This window comes from Myotis myotis, unplaced genomic scaffold (assembly GCF_014108235.1).
Source record: "Myotis myotis isolate mMyoMyo1 unplaced genomic scaffold, mMyoMyo1.p scaffold_m19_p_7, whole genome shotgun sequence".
Lineage (NCBI taxonomy): Eukaryota > Metazoa > Chordata > Mammalia > Chiroptera > Vespertilionidae > Myotis > Myotis myotis.
Window position 1 is genome coordinate 21,806,397 of NW_023416379.1, and position 16,381 is coordinate 21,822,777.

Genomic DNA, 16,381 nt, shown 5'->3' on the forward strand with positions numbered 1-16,381 from the left:
ATGACCTATGAGGGCTGTGCTGGGCTGCATATCTGGTGCTTTGGCCAGACGGGTCATGCTGTACTCTCTGTCCTAGAACACATAGATAGGAAGGTACTGACATCAGGCCAGGCCTTGAGATATGGTCTCATGGCCCCTTCCCAGCACACAGGCCTTCTTTCTCAGAAGGCCCGGAAGTCTCATTCCAAAGGACTGGAAATAAAGAACTGGGAAAAGTATAAATAAAGAGAGTTTCCTCCCTATTGGGGACCCAGAATTTGAAAGACACATTTTTCTCTGGGCCCCCACAGAATTTAATAATAAAATGTAACTCTTGTAGTCTGCACTGCAGTTCAGCCTCTGCTTCAGCAGGGTGCTGTAACTGTAGTCACTGGCCAGCTCAATAAATCCTCGCTTGCTGTTTAAGACCTAATTGGAGTCGGTGGTCTTATTCTCACGAATGTTCGTCCACAACAGGACCAGAAGATTTAAGCGTGGAAAACTTATTATAAGCAGATTCAAACTCCCCACAAGGGGATGGGAACCAATTATGGCTTCCCATTAAACCCTTGTCGTCCAGGGGTATATATTTGCTACAAGCCTGCTTCTATAGCCATCCGTGTCGTCACCTGATTGATTCCCTCAATTGTTTTTGCCCAGCAATGAACCTGAACTTCCCGTTTCTATGTGTTCTTCCTCTGTTCCTATGCTGAACTTTCTCTGTTTCTATGCTTTCATACACCTTGTTGCTGCAGGCCCTCCCTAGTTTCACATGCCTCTCACCTTGAGTCCAGAAACATTTTATTATTTCTGCTTGGTTGGTTCCTGTGGTTAGGCTGGCTCAAACTGCCATGTCTGCCCCTGCCTATGTTCCACCTACCTTTGTTTTCCACTGGACCCCTGCCCTATCTGCCTGCGTTTTAAACTAACTCCTCTCAATTGGAAACCACAATCCTGAAAGGACACACCTGGGAAACTGCTGAATAGTCCATTAGGATCTTTCCCTAGGACCTCCCCAAAAATCTCTGCCTTAAAACCTTACAGTTTGGGCTGGACTTTGAAATCTTCCTTGACAAACCCAAGTACTAAGGTTGCTGAACCCAATTTGATCTGACCCCACTGGTCAGACACTTGGTGCCTTTCCCACCACCTACAACATTCCCCCTTATTTCCTAAAATAATTTAGTCCAAGGACTTGCTCCAGGAAGAGAGCTATCATCACAGATGACTATATCCTATATAATAAAAGCCTAATATGCTAAGTGTCTGGTCATCCAGTAGACAGTTCAACCAATCAAAGTGTAATATGCTAATGATATGCTAAGGCCACTCAACTGCTCCCTATGATGTGCACTGACCACCAGGGGGCAGAAGCTCTGACCAGTAGGTTAGCTTGCTGCTGGGGTCCGGCCGATTGGAACTGAGCAAGATGGGCTGGACATGCCCTGGAGCCCTCCCACGGTCCCGCCAACCTCCCGCATCCCTCTCTGGCCTGATTGTGCACCGGTGGGGTCCCTCAGCCTGGCCTGTGCCCTCTCGCAATCTGGGACCCCTCACAGGATGTCAGAGAGCCAGTTTTGGCCCAATCCCTCAGGCCAGGCCGAGGGACCCCACTGGTGCACGAATTCATGCACCAGTCCTCTAGTTTTAATATAAACTAGATGTAATTGACAGGAGGAATCTAGCAAAGTGTCTTCTTTGTGACCCACTGTTTCAAGATGGATCAATATCATAAACAATAACTCTTTTCATCTCCCCGTGAATTGCCTTACTTCTCCCTCCTTAGCTCTGAGTGGCATATATATCTCATTTTGCTTTATGTCTTTGAAATTTTCATACTTATGTAAATTTCCCATGTGCATTTATTAAAGCTTGATTCTTGCCCAGCCAGCATGGCTCAGTGGTTGAACGCTGACCTATGAACCAGAAGGTCACGGTTTGGTTCCTGGTCAGGGCAAATGCCTGGGTTGCAGGCTTGATCCCCAGTGTAGGGCGTGCAGAAGTCAGCTGATAAATGAATCGCTCTCATCATTGATGTTTCTATCTCTCCCTCTCTCTTCCTCTCTAAAGTCAATCAAAATAAATAAATAAATAAATAAATAAATAAATAAATAACTTGATTCTCTCCTGTTAATTTACTGTGTGTCTTAAATTATTTGACCAGTATAAGGGCTCAGAAATTTCATTTCTTTAACATGATCCTTTTTCCTTTCTGTTCACATTCATTCCTTTCTTTAATCATTAAGCCCTTACAGTGGTTCTCAACCTTCTTATTGCCGTGACCCTTTAATACAGTTCCTCATGTGGTGACCCCCAGTTTCATTGTTACAAATTGAACATAATTAAAGCATAGTGATTAATCACAAAAACAATATGTAATTATATATGTGTGTTCTGATGGTCTTAGGCGACCCTGTGAAAGGGTCGTTCGACCCCCAAAGGAGTCGCGACCCACAGGTTGGCAACCTTTGCCTTAGGACATCAGATTCTGGTCAGCATCAAACTATCTTAGGAACAAATCTGTAGATATGTTGGCCACAGAAACAGTGTTGTCACGCTAAAGATAACATCTTAACTTCAATTGTGTTTCAACCACAGGCCTATGAAAGCTAACCAACCCTGCTGATCACATATTCCCAAACCAGACAGAACCGTGCCCTGCTTGACATGTACAATGATCAACTACTCCCTACCCTGGCCCCAACCAATCAGTCGAGCCTACACTACAACTCCTTTAGTCACCATGATGGATGATTTCCCCCTATATAACCCATCCTCAGGAAGCCAGGTTTTTGAGCACTATTTTACTTATTAGTTGAGGAAATGGCTTGGAGCCATTTCCCCGACTAATAAACCCTTACTTTGTTGGCTGCAAACTCCTGTTCCTCTTTGATTGGTCTTTGATGTATGTAGGCAAACAGACTCCTTTGGTCTGGTAACACCAGCCAGAAAAACTAAGAGAGAAAGAGAAAAGTTTCCCCATCCCCAACATAAACAATACATATGTTTGCCATAGGACTCAATACAACTATTTTTATTTTGTTCTTTTGGTTTTTAAAATAAAGCCTCTAATTATTATGATGCAGCCTGAACTGGTTCTCATGAGAAAAAATTTATTTTGCACACCAATAAAATATACTCTATTGCCTCAGAAATACTAGTTGAAGCTATAAAAATGAATGGCTTCACTTTTCAAAGAAAGAGCTTTGTTCACACATCTATTGTTTTTTAAAAATTCCTTTGTTGTTTCAGTAAATTTATGACATCTCATAAACAGACACTAAGGGGTCTCTCTCTTTTTTTCTTTTCCCTTTCTTTGCCAGGCTAATCCTGAAAGGGAGCGGGTAAAAGGAGATCATTGTAATTTCCCTGGTCCCTGCCCTAAGCGTGGAGGGTCCTTCTCGAACACTCTTCCATACAGGGCCATGACTAAGATAGGCAAAGGGGCTCCACTTCTGCTCTGCAGACGTCCATCTCTTGAAACCTGATCAAAGAAAGCAAAGGATTAATCCCCAGGCAGAGCTTGGTTTCCAGCCCACGTGCCTTTCTGACAACACTCTAAAAGCAGCATAAAATAGCAAAGTCATGCAGGATTCGGTGTCAGAAGACACACGTTTCAGATCCAGAGGTCTAATAGCAAAGGAACCTTGGGTGAAAATGTAGCAAATAAATCAATTGTACAGGAGTTAAATAAGGTAATGTATAAAAAAGAGTTCTTTTAACTCATGAAACACTATAGAAAGTATTAATTATTACTATCATTATTACAACTTCTCAAAAGAACACGCCCATGAAGTAAGTTGTGAAATTGGAGGCAAAGAAATGTAGACTTGGAGAAGTCTGGAGCTAACTCCCTCCCTGCAGGCTCAATATCAACCATCCCACATAGGAAAAAGAAAAAAGAAAAAGAAAGAAAGAAATAAAGAAGTTGTGGGCGCCTTATTTAATGGACCTTCTACGCCATGAAAATAAGGAGGACATTAGTTGCCAGCCACCATCCACAATCAATATTTTTATTTCTCCATAACCTTATGGTTGCCTTGGATCTCAAAATCATATTTATGCGGAAAAAGGAACGCCAAATTCTCCATCATAGCTTACAGACAATCTAGAACCACACTTGTTTTCCATATCATAGCTTCCACATGTTTTTAAAGCATTGCTTGTATAATGGGAACCGCAATATTGCAATACTGACCCATTATTTTAAAGATTTTCATTATGCCAGTCTACCCCATCTGTTTAAAGAAATTTATCATCCTGAAAGCCTCCTACCTCATAATGACTTTCAGAGGCAAGCTGACTCCCACTGAGAATGAGTTGTGGGAAAACATAACTCGTTCCAAATGTGCCACTGAGAGCGAATTCCTCAAACTTGGTAAAAGCTGACCCCACGGGCTCCCCGCAAGTTCTCAGGTCAGTGGTTTGACACTTCAGTAACGTGCATATCTATGTAGGCAAAGAACAAAGAAGTGGTTAGAAATCTTGGAAGTATTTTCTCAGCAAAAAGCACAATTTCAAGGGATAGAGGAATATATGTTAGGTTTGGCTGCCTCTTATGCAGTTTTTCAAATTATAGGTCATAATCTACTAGTGAATCCTAAAATCAACTTTGTGGGTCAGAATTAGCTCTTTTTTTTTTTTTTTTTAATCAGTGAAGCTGAATGGAATAGAATAGAATTTTAAAAATCAGAGTATTTAAAATTGCACATAAGTATAGCTTTTCTAATTTGAATTATTTCATAAATGTTTGTTTCAATTAAATATTTCATATTTAGTAACAATTTCCATGTAGTCACACATCTTGATTGCACTGGGTCAGGTTGTGAAATGAACTTCTTACTCTGGGCTCTAGTAAAAGACAGTTTTAAAAATACTTCCCTAAAGTAACCTGACCAAAAAAGAGAATGCATGAAATTTGCACTTTTAAAACTTGAACCTGGCCTGCTGAAAACTAATTCCTCTGTTCTTGAATGCAATGATGGCCTAGAAGAAAAATGTATAAAGAAGCCATTCTAACATATTTAAGCATCTCTACCTGTAAGTAATATTGGCCTTCTACTGTGTGCAGTCCATCAAAGGCTCCTAGTGCATACACCTCATCTGTTCGCTTCTCAGACATCTTGTAAGTTAAGTGACAACACAGGTCTTTCTGGCACACTGTGTAACTTCCTGCATTTCTCTTAAGTTCAGTGAAGGTGAACTCATCAAAATAAATCATCCCTGGAAAATCCAACTTCTCAGACAAGAATGGCTTGATGCCTTTGGCATAAGCACTCCAGTCAACAGGTGCAGGGAAGGTGGGATCACTTCGAGGCCTGGACTTCAATTCTGAGAGCATCAGCTGGCCACTCTCTGTTTCCATGTCATAGTGATACACCTTGACTGCTTCAGGTGCGTAGATTCCACTCCCTATTGGTGACATAAAGAAATACAAATATTGTGTTCAAATTGTGCATTGTGACAAACTAATAGAATCATTCCCATAAGAAATTAAATACAAACTTATGAAAGCATAGGATTTTCAAGATAGGCAAGGAGATAGCGATTACATTGGCATAATTTGACTCTGTGACTGCTTACACAGAAATTGTCATTTGACTTAGATGGCTTCTTTATTTTTTTTTTTTAACTTAAGCTACTTTTCTTTTTAGCCAATTTAAAAATAAACTAGAAAAATCCCCAAACACGAAGAATAAGTTCAGCTTTCCACTGACCTATCTAATTTATTTGTTTGAAATTCTTTAGTTGGATCAATGAGTAACAAACCTACCTTACCTTGAACACAGAATTACAGGGTGTGGCAAAAGTAAGTTTATAATTGTGAGTATGTGAAACAGTTTATTCTTGTACTAGAGACCCGATGCACGAAATTCGTGCAAGAGTAGGCCTTCCTTCCCCTGGCTGCCAGCACCGGCTTCCCTCTGGCACCCGGGACCTGGGCTTCCTTGCAGCCCCGGCTTCATCAGCAGGACGTCTGGTCTAATTAGCATATTATGTTTTGATTATTATAGATTATTATTTATTAGTTACTAGGGGCTTAGTGCACGAATTCATTCACCTTGAAAGGAACTGTGGGCCATGAGGCTGCAGTGGGCACAGGGGCGGGTCTTGGCCCATCCTCCATGCCCCCACCCAGCCCCAGGTCCCCTGTCTATCGGCAGTCCTGCTCCCATTGCTGCTGCTCCCACACGCTGATGGCGCCAGCCCTGTTCGCACCCACTGACAGCATAGAGCAATTGGGGCCAATGCCAGCAGCAGGTGCAAGTGGGGGTTGGTGCCATCAGCAGGTGCAAGTGGCAGCTGCTGCCCCAATCGCCCATCAGGAGCAGGGGGAGGTGGAGAAACCTTCAGGGGCGATGAGGGCTGGCAGCCGCTGCTCGCACCCGCTGATGGTGCCAAGTGATCGGGACCAGCGCCAGGCGCCAGCAGCAGGTACAAGCAGAGGCTCTGGCACTGGCAGCGGGTGCGAGTGGGCCCAGCGCCAGCAGTGGGTGCAAGCGGTGGCTGCAGGCTCTGATTGCCCCTCAGGAGCAGGGGGAGGTGGAGAAGCCCTAAGGGGCCATCAGAGCCAGCAGCTGCCACTCGCACCTGCTGATGGTGCTGAGAGATTGGGGCCAGCGCTGGGCACCGGCAGCGGGCGTGAGCACTGGGTGGGACTGTGGTGTGTGGGAGCAAAGATTTTCAGTAACCACCAGAGGCTCACCTCGATGACAGCGACCAGCACCCCACCTTGGTCTGGCGCCCCCGCTCACCTGCTCCACCATCCTGCCGTGGCCAATGCCCACCATGGTCTGCGTGCGCCCCCTGGTGGTCAGCACACGTCATAGTGACCAGTTGTTCGGTTGTTCCACTGTTCAGTCCATTTGCATATTAGCCTTTTTATTATCTAGGTTTGTATTATTTTCCATGGGAGCAACTATAAACCTATTTTGCCCTGCCTTGTATAAAAGATAAACTCTAAAAGCCTGATCAAGTCTACAGTGAATTTTTTCACCTGAACAAGATTTGTTTCAATATCGCTAATGGATGCTGGCTGCAACATTCTTTAGATCTGGCTTTGGTTTTTTATGTGACTTGACTTCTCTGTAGCTCCACTTTCCCCTCAAGTGAAATTGAGATATAATGTTTGCATCCTTCTTTGCTCACAGACATAATTTCCATTTAAGGATGTTGGTATAGAAAACCTGTGCAATTATTAGTTTTGTGACATTAGAGCTAATAAAACAATCATTAAAGAAAAGTGTGTCTTGAAAATTGCCTGAAGCCAATTCCAGACAGCAGGGATGAATCTGGAATGGCTGAAGGGCATTTCCCCAAACCTGAAAAGGATGCAAAAATGATTGCTTGCTGCCAGACAGCTCAGGGCATCTTAATCTACATGTTACTGCCTCCTACTGGCCAAACACCTGAACAGCCGTAGGCAAATTTCCCCAATCTGACAATGCTTGTGTATATGGAAACCTTACTCTTTGATGTGTATATCTCTACCTTGCCTTAGGACAAATTGTATCAATAAAAAGCAAGGGGTCCTGAGAGGAGGCGATCTTAGTTTCTTTAGCTAGGCTCCTCTGACTCCCTATAATGCCTTTCAAAATTATGCTTCGTCTCTGGACTCTTTCTTAAGTTACACACAGCCCTTCTCCAGATTGCTGAACCCTTCTAGATGCTGGAACAAGAACCCCGGCAAAATCAATGAAGACCTTCTAAGACTGTCACTGCCACTTGGTGCATGACAGGTGTGAGTTACCTGTCATGTGCATGCTGGTGTTGTGGGTGTTTGCGGAAAGCAGGTTGACTCCCATGGCTCTGGCCCACGCCGAATGGAAGGGAACAGCCGAGAGGAGGGGCAGTGTGTTGTACCACGCCGTGGGGTAGAGGACGCTGTCAACTTGAAACTTATTTACCATCACCACCGCCGGATCATGGGAAAAAATGTCAAAGCAAGTGAAAATGCCAAACTTCCCAAAAGGAGTGTCAAAAGTCACAACTTCGGAATCCTTCGGAAAATCAAATTGAACTTCAGGTGCAAAAAGATTGTACTATTAACAATAAACAAACAAGGAGAAAATTAGTCAGAAAACTGCCAAATAGAGGTGATCAATATTCATAAAATCTTTCTCCCATGTATGCTGATGTACATATTTAAAACTGTTACACATAAACATGTGTAAATCATACCAAGTATACCATGTCTATGAGTTTTCTCACTGTGACATTAATAAAAAGCCCATTTTCCTGCAACCAACAAGTCAGCCAATGAAAATATAACAATGATATTTAAAAGGTGAATGTTTCTGTCTTAAAATCATAGGCTGAATTTTAAAATCTGACAAATTCCAGACTGTTGCTTTCCACTGTACTCCTTACCTAAATACCAACAGCACTGTCCATGCAAAGTCTGACACATGCCTCCCTATGAAACTGCTAGGTTTATACACATGAAGTAGGTTTAAAATTAATTTAGACAATGTAATGTCTAACCCTCCTTAGTTATTAAGCCATTAATAATTTTTTTCAGCCTGATTATTGCTCCAAAATGCCACTTCGCCTAGGCTCAAGAGTGCAGCACATGTTTTGCTCAAGTTTTGATGTGGCCTGATTGTGCACATGCGTGTTCTCTCATTAAGGATCCTGTGCTCCCTCCCTGGTATGGCGGCCCACCCTCCGTCTCGCAGGGATCAGCTCAGGAAGGCATGTGGCCTAATTGGAGCCAAAGGCATGATGGGGTTTTTGCAGGGTTTCTTAGAGAAATACATTCTCCTCTGGATGTTGTTGCTATAAGGATGTGAGCCTCACATTGAGCAGCTATGAGGCTTCAAAAAGACTGAAAAAATAAAACTGTAGCCAAGGACCAAGAGTGCTGGAGAGATGGATGACATCTTTTGTGCCTTTGCAGAACAGTCTACATCTGAAACTAGATCTACCTTTTCTATGATTTCTGTTTTTTCAGGTACATAGCAAGGAAATTTCTTTCTTTCTTTCTTTCTTTTCTTTTCTTTTCTTTTTTTTTTTTTTTTTTGGAGGAATTAAGCCAATTTCAGTGAGGATTTTCTAGTAATGCAATAAAAAAAAGTTATAATGGAATGAATGACTAAAGCTTAGTACTCAATGTTAACAAATTGGGCCCAAAAGCTAACTCTAGTATTAAATCAGGGATAAAACAGAGCATTTCTCCTTCTTTCCTCCCAGAATATTAAAAACTTTGTGAAGCTAACTTAAACTCCAAACCCATATACAAAACCAAAGTAAATTAAATATTTTTCAACTAAAATGTAATAACTAAGAAATGTTTTCTAGGCAGCTCTCTCACCTACACTGAAAAGACAAGTATACATACATTCCACAAACAAACAGAAGAAGTCAATCAAGTTTCTCTGAGACACAAATAAACCTCACCTTATGGTAGCGTGCCACCAGTTTTCCTTGAGAGTCAAACACCACATCAGTGTTGTATTGGTATCGACCGTCAGGGGGACACTCAGGGTCACTGTCATTGCACGGCTTCTTGTCCCCAATATTTGCCACGACGTAGATAGAGTTGTCCTTGGCCAGGCAGCTGAGCCTTACTTGCACTGGGGCATAGCCAAACCTAATTCAATAGATATTGCTTTAAACTTTCTATTATTTTAGAGATTTCTGAACTTTCAAAGTGATACTTTATTTGCCTGTTACATATAACACAACAGCTCTAGGTTAAGAATCAACAGAAAAGATTAAGAAACTCGCATGCAATATAAATGTCATCTTTATCAAAGCTAACCTATTTCATTGTGCCAAACTCCAGATTGTAGTGAGAGAGGGAAGCACAGAAAAGATGGTGGAGGAAAAAGAGAAGCACACTTTCTCTTATAAAGTACTCCCAGGAAGGCAAACGAAGGGCTTGAAATTTAACAGACTCTTCTAATGGGGAGGACCTTTTCTATCATCTAAGCCATAGTCATACTAGGAGACTGTAAATAGCTGGCCCTATATAAATCATCTTCTACAGAGAACAAATGCAGCATTTAGTACTGAAATATACACTGAGTGGTCAGATTATTATGACCGGCCAGATTATTATGGCCACCCCATCAGTACTTTGTTGGGCCACCTTTTGCCTTCAATACTGCAGCGATTCTTTTTTTTTTTTTTTTTTTTAATGTAAATAGCTCTGGGTTACAAATTCAATTTTTTAAATGTATTTTATCGATTTTTTTACAGAGAGGAAGGGAGGGGAATAGAGAGTTAGAAACATCGATGAGAGAGAAACATCGATCAGCTGCCTTCTGCACACCCCCTACTGGGGATGTGCCCGAAACCTAGGTACATGCCCTTGACCAGAATCGAACCTGGGACCCTTCAGTCCGCAGGCCGATGCTCTATCCACTGAGCCAAACCGGTTAGGACTACGGCAATTCTTCTTGGCATCGATTCCACGAGATGTTGAAAGGTGATGCGAGGAATCTGACACCATGCCTGATGAATGGCACTGCCCAGTTCTGTGAGATTTGATGGTTGTGGAACCAGCTGCCTGATGGCTCTTTCAACTTCATCCCACAAATGCTCAATTGGATTGAAATCTGGTGATTGTGGGGGCCACCTAAGCAAGGTAAAGTCTCCCTCATGTTCTCAAAAGCACTCCTGCACAATACGAGCACCATGGCATGGCGCATTGTCTTGTTGGAAGAAGCCATCTCCATTGGGATACGCCATCAACATGATAGGATGAATTTGATCAGCAACGATACTTAGGTATGTTGTGCTATTCAAACGTTTATAATGATCTGGCCCTCTAGCAACTTCAGCGTGAAATTATACCTAATTTGCCTACAAACATCAGGTGGTCATAATAATATGGCCACCATATATATATATATATTTAAGAAGTAAGAAAATAAAGGACCAGGAAAAAAACAGCACTTCACTATTCTGACTCAGTTCCTTCAATCTGTCAATGCAACACACACCCTAAGATAAATACAGACTATAAAACTGCTTTTCAAAGTAATGTCAAAGCCATTCACATCAGCATTAAATATCTAGGATATTTATCCTAGAAATGAGAAGGAATTGAGATGATGAAACAGGTGGAGTAACAGCTGGCCTCATGTACTTGGAAGGCTCTAATTTGGAGATGAGTCATAGACATTAACATACTATAGAGGCGATACAAAGACCAAAAAAAGTTGTAGAGGATTTCAGCAGAAAATAAAATACAAAATATTTAGCAACCAGAACATGCTGTCAAAGAGGTGGATTCACTCGTCACTGGAAATTTCCAATATAATATGATTGTGTTCAGGCCCTCAGAGGACATTCCGTTAGAATGGACAATGGAAATGGCTGCACTGAGTTCCAGCCATGCTAATTACCAGTGATGAGATTGTAAGCCCCCCTTTACCTCATATTTAAAATGGAAATAGTTATTCCTGCTACATAAATTGAATGAAATAATGTACTGTTCCTGGGACCAATTAGGTGCTCAATAAATGAGTAATGGCCGAGAGCAACTAAGATGGCGGCATAGGTAAACACCGGGAAATTGTCGCCTCACGCAACAATTGAAAATTACCGCAAAGGACTGAGCAAAGATCATCCAGAACAACAGGAAGGCTGGCTGAGTGTAAAGTCCACAACTAGAAGGAAAGAAAAGCACGCTGAGAGCCAGAGGCGCTGCGGAGGTGAAGTGCAGAGGTACGGCGGCGCGAGCTCGCGCGAGGAAAGTGGGTAGCACCTGAGGACGCGGCTGACTTTTTGAGTCACAAGCTCCTGACTGCTCTGAACTCCGGTTCCAGGAAGTCTCTGGGGACCCAGGACTCATACGGGGAGAGGCTGGTCTGTCCGGCAGCAAGCGAACTTGAGGGCGGCTTTCCCTCAGAGGTGCTTGCAGCCGTTACCGGAACACTGAGACGCGCGACTCCGGGCGGAGAATCGGCCATGCTGCTTTCTCCGCCCTCTGACTCCCTGAGACCCCGCCCCACCCAGGCTGCGGCAGAGGCTTTTGCATGTGAATGTACCTAACTGCAGCCGAACCAGGCAGACCTGGAACTTCCAAGAGAAGGCCCAAGGCCCCGCAGCGGCTTGCATTGCTTCACAGCTGAGCCTCTTCGTGGCTCCTGCTGTGTGGCCTCAGGCAGAGGCTGAATTAGCACCTCCTTAGATCCAGGAGCCACTGTACCCAGTGGTCAGAGGGGGTCCATCCAGACTGCAACTCCTCAGATCCATAAGGGACACACTCAGGGAGCAGACTCAGTGAGCACCAAAGCCCCACTGAAGCAAGTCTTGCCCCAGAAGGGTGTCTTCAGCACAGAAGTTCTCCCACTTTAGACACAGCTGATTCTCACAGCCAATTGGCCTGGAGGTCAATTCCTCCCAGTGATTCTACAACAACCAAGGCACCAAGAGTGCACCAAGAGTGTCCACCCCAGGTAACTGGGGAGGCTGAGCTACTGGGCCCTACAGGACACCTGGCGCACAGGGCCACTCTATCAACACAGGGAAGCTGCCAAAATGTGGAGACAAAGAAACAGGTCACAAATGGCAGAAATGGAGGAAAGCAAATGATTGGATATAGAGTTTAAGGCCACGGTTATAAGGTTTTTCAAGAATTTTATGGAAACCGCCGATAAATTTAATGAATCCCTCAATAAGTATAGTGAGACCATGGAGGACATGAAAAAGGACCAACTAGAAATTAAGCATACACTGACTGAAATAAAGAATAATTTACAGAGATCCAGCAGCAGAAAAGAGGATCCCAAGAATCAAGTCAAAGATTTGAAATACAAAGAAACAAAAAATACCCAACCGAAAAAGAAAAAAGAAAAGAGATTCCAAAAATATGAAGATAGTGTAAGGAACCTCTGGGACAACTTCAAGCGTACCAACATCAGAATTATAGGGGTACCAGAAGGAGAGAGAGGGCAAGATATTGAAAACCTTTTTGAAGAAATAATGAGAGAAAACTTCCCCTACCTGGTGAAGGAAATGGACTTACAAGTCCAGGAAGCACAGAGAACCCCAAACAAAAGGAATCCAAGGAGGACCACACCAAGACACATCATAATTAAAATGCCAAGAGCAAAAGATAAAGAGAGAATCTTAAAAGCAGCAAGAGAAAGACAGTCAGTTACCTACAAGGGAGTACCCATACGACTGTCAGCTGATTTCTCAACAGAAACCATGCAGGCCAGAAGAGACTGGCAAGAAATATTCAAAGTGATGAATAGCAAGAACCTGCAACCAAGATTACTTTATCCAGCAAAGCTATCATTCAGAATAGAAGGTCAGATAAAGAGCTTCACGGATAAGAAAAAGCTAAAGGAGTTCATCACCACCAAACCAGCATTATATGAAATGCTGAAAGGTATTCTTTAAGAAGAGGAAGAAGAAAAAGGAACTCTTACCATTTGCCACAGCATGGATGGAACTTGAGAGCGGATAAATACCACAGGATCTCACTCATTTGTGGAATATAATGAACAACATAAGCTGATGAACAAGGACTGATCCAGAGACGGAGAGGCATTGATTGGACTGTCGGGACTTGGAGGGAAGGTAGGGGAGGGTGGGGGTAAGGGGGAAAGATCAACCAAAGGACTTATATGCAAGCATATAGGCCTAATCAATGGACATGGACAACGGGGGGGTGAGGGCATGAGCGGGGGTGGGGGGGGTGGGGGGTAGAGGGTAACGTGGGGACAAGGACACATATGTAATATCTTAATCAATAAAAAAATATAGTAAAAAAAAAAAAAATGAGTAATGGCCATTACAGATTTTGTAACTACAAGAAGACAGCCCAGGAAACTGAGACCTGGTTCCTTTAGAGGCCATTCAGGCTTTCTCCATGACCTCTCGGCCCTTCTGCAATTAATGTTAAGCTAATCTTTTAATGGAAAGAACAGCTTTATGACTATTGTTTTAGACCATTTATTTTATTTTCAAAAAAATAGGGCATATTGTCAACATTCATATCTATTAAGGCCTTTAATAAAATTATTATATAACTTGTTTAATTTTTATTTTATTGGCTAAATAATTAGGGTACTTTAATATTTCCTATTAGCTCCTCATGAGAAAAGCCCAAGGAAGCATGAGACATGTCAGTATTCTAATTGATAGTATTTCAACATGGAAAAAACAACCACATGGTCCCTCTATTATATCTTTTAAGGATAAATATTACTAGGGAAGAAACAATAGTTTTTTGTGTCATTTTTTTTTTAACCAACATTACCATTATATTAAGTACTAGATTTCTCCTTTTTACAACTCAGAGCTGCAAATTTGTCTTGAATAAGTGTCTGCAAGACCAATAATGTTAAAGCTTCATCAGTCACCTACCTTCTCAACTGAAAAATAATTAGTTAGATATTAACTAGGCTTCCAGACATCTTTCCCCTGGGAAAGTCCGTTTAATCAGTTCAGGCAAAAAGGGCGTGTTTTAGTATAAGCCTCTTGAATGACTGCAAATTATGAGTCCTTCCTGCTCTGGGAAAAGCTCCAAAATCAAGTAAACATTGAGTCATGGTTACTGGTTCCTGTAAACACAGACTGTGACATTCAGAGAATATTTTGCCAGAGGTAGAAATCCCAGGGCGAGATTTGGCTCACATGGTAGAGCTCCCACGTTGCGGCATCGGAGAATTCTAATCAATTTCTAATAGTCAAAATTATTTAAGTTCCTCTTTTTGTGCAATAGATATAGTTCTGAACAGATGCATGTAAATTTAAAATTAGCAAATTAAATAACTTTTTCATACATTGGTTTTGCCATTTAAAGGAATTATATATGAACTATTTTTAAAAATAAGTACACCTAACATGATCTATTTCATAGATCTTTCTTATGCTTTATACCATTTTAAAAAAGATAGTTAAGTCTAAACTACCACTATAAATAATTGCTAGAATTTCTCAAAGGACAAGAAAACAAAGACGTTTAGATTCTGTTCCTTCTGTTGGCAAGAGTAATAGTGATAGCTAAGTGGATTGGGCATGAGAGTGTACAGGTTCCATGTGTATTTCTTCACTTGACACTCTTGTCTACTCTGTAAGGGAAGTAGGAGAAGAAATGTTATTATCCCTGTTTTACAGATAAAGAAACAGAGACGTCTAGCACTTAGGTGATATGCCCCACATCACTCAGCTAGAAGGTGGTAGAATGTGGTCTCAGAAAAAGCACTTCCTTTTTCAAGACTGCAGTTTCCACTCACCATACCGATTACGTCTCAAATGATAACAATACCAAAGCCCTTTGAGCCCGGCCAGCATGGCTCAGTGACTGAGTGGCAACCTATGAATCAGGAGATTCCTGGTCAGGGCACATGCCCGGGTTGTGGGCTCAATCCCCAGTGTGGGGTGTGCAGGAGGCAGCTGATCAATGACTCTCTCTCATCATTGATGTTTCCATCTTTTTCTCCCTCTCTCTTCCTCTCTGAAATAAATAAAAATATATATTTTTTAAAGCTCTTTGAAAGCATAGCCTATTCATCTTTTATACCATTCTTACAAAGGAGGCATGTGTTCATGGGTGAACCTATCTACTTAAATTTGGAACATAAACAAATCCCAGATGTCACAATTTTCCCACTTCGTTGAAACCCAGTTAAGCTCATCTATTATAAAACCATGCATATACATACTATACTACTCATCAAAGAAAACTGCAATAAATAACCAACCAATCATCATCATTTCAAGTCATTTACCAATCAGGAGGCATGTGCCAGAAGGCACACCTTATGAAGCATTAGAGGCATCTAGGTCCGATGTCATAGATGGATTATTTGTCAGCAAGAACACTAGGCGAGCTTACTGAATTTGCTATTGGTATTTTTACAATATCACAATGTTTTGTTCAAAAATCAAAGAGTAATGACATTACCTCTGAGGGTCTGTACATGGAATCCAGTTTACTTCCGGGTGTGGGATATCCTCCAGATAGGGGTAAATGGTCTCCCTTGTGAAGACCCAGCCGTAAATTCCATCTTCTGGGGTCACAATGATATGAGCACCCTACCCAAACCAGAGGGAACAAAGAACTTTCTCATCAATTCTGAACACTCACACCTCTTCGAGTTTCAAATTTCCTTTGCAATATCCCAGGCAGCATAAAAAGGGCAATACCTGCGTGGCCGCCAGTTTAACTGCTTTCTCAAGAACATCTATATTCTTGCTCATCAGGAGCAAAGCTGCTTCTTCTGAAACAGGTGTTTCTGTTCTGTTCGGTAATATAACCGCATGCTCATACACTGCAGCAATAAACGTGTCCAGCGCGCCAACACTCAGGACAAAGAAGGCAAAAGGTGCCACATATTTTGGGAAATAGGATGTAATCATAGCTACAATTTAGTGCTCTTGGATAAACTCAGACTCTTAGATTGTGTATCACTGGAAAAAATGTTATGTTAAAGCC

At 42.1% G+C, this 16,381-nt stretch overlaps 1 protein-coding gene and 1 pseudogene across 1 annotated transcript; one reads left to right on the forward strand and one right to left on the reverse strand.

The window, feature by feature from the left end:
* Window positions 1-2,985: 2,985 nt before the first annotated feature.
* Window positions 2,986-16,381, reverse strand: LOC118660324 (vascular non-inflammatory molecule 3-like). The gene is made up of 7 exons (XM_036317576.1): window positions 16,093-16,381; window positions 15,851-15,981; window positions 9,379-9,571; window positions 7,730-8,021; window positions 5,018-5,391; window positions 4,255-4,428; window positions 2,986-3,463 (listed from the first exon to the last, which is right to left on the reverse strand). The coding sequence occupies exons 1-7, from the start codon at window positions 16,303-16,305 to the stop codon at window positions 3,335-3,337; spliced, it is 1,506 nt and encodes a 501-aa protein (XP_036173469.1). The 5' UTR covers window positions 16,306-16,381; the 3' UTR covers window positions 2,986-3,334.
* Window positions 3,749-3,868, forward strand: LOC118660879 (annotated as a pseudogene).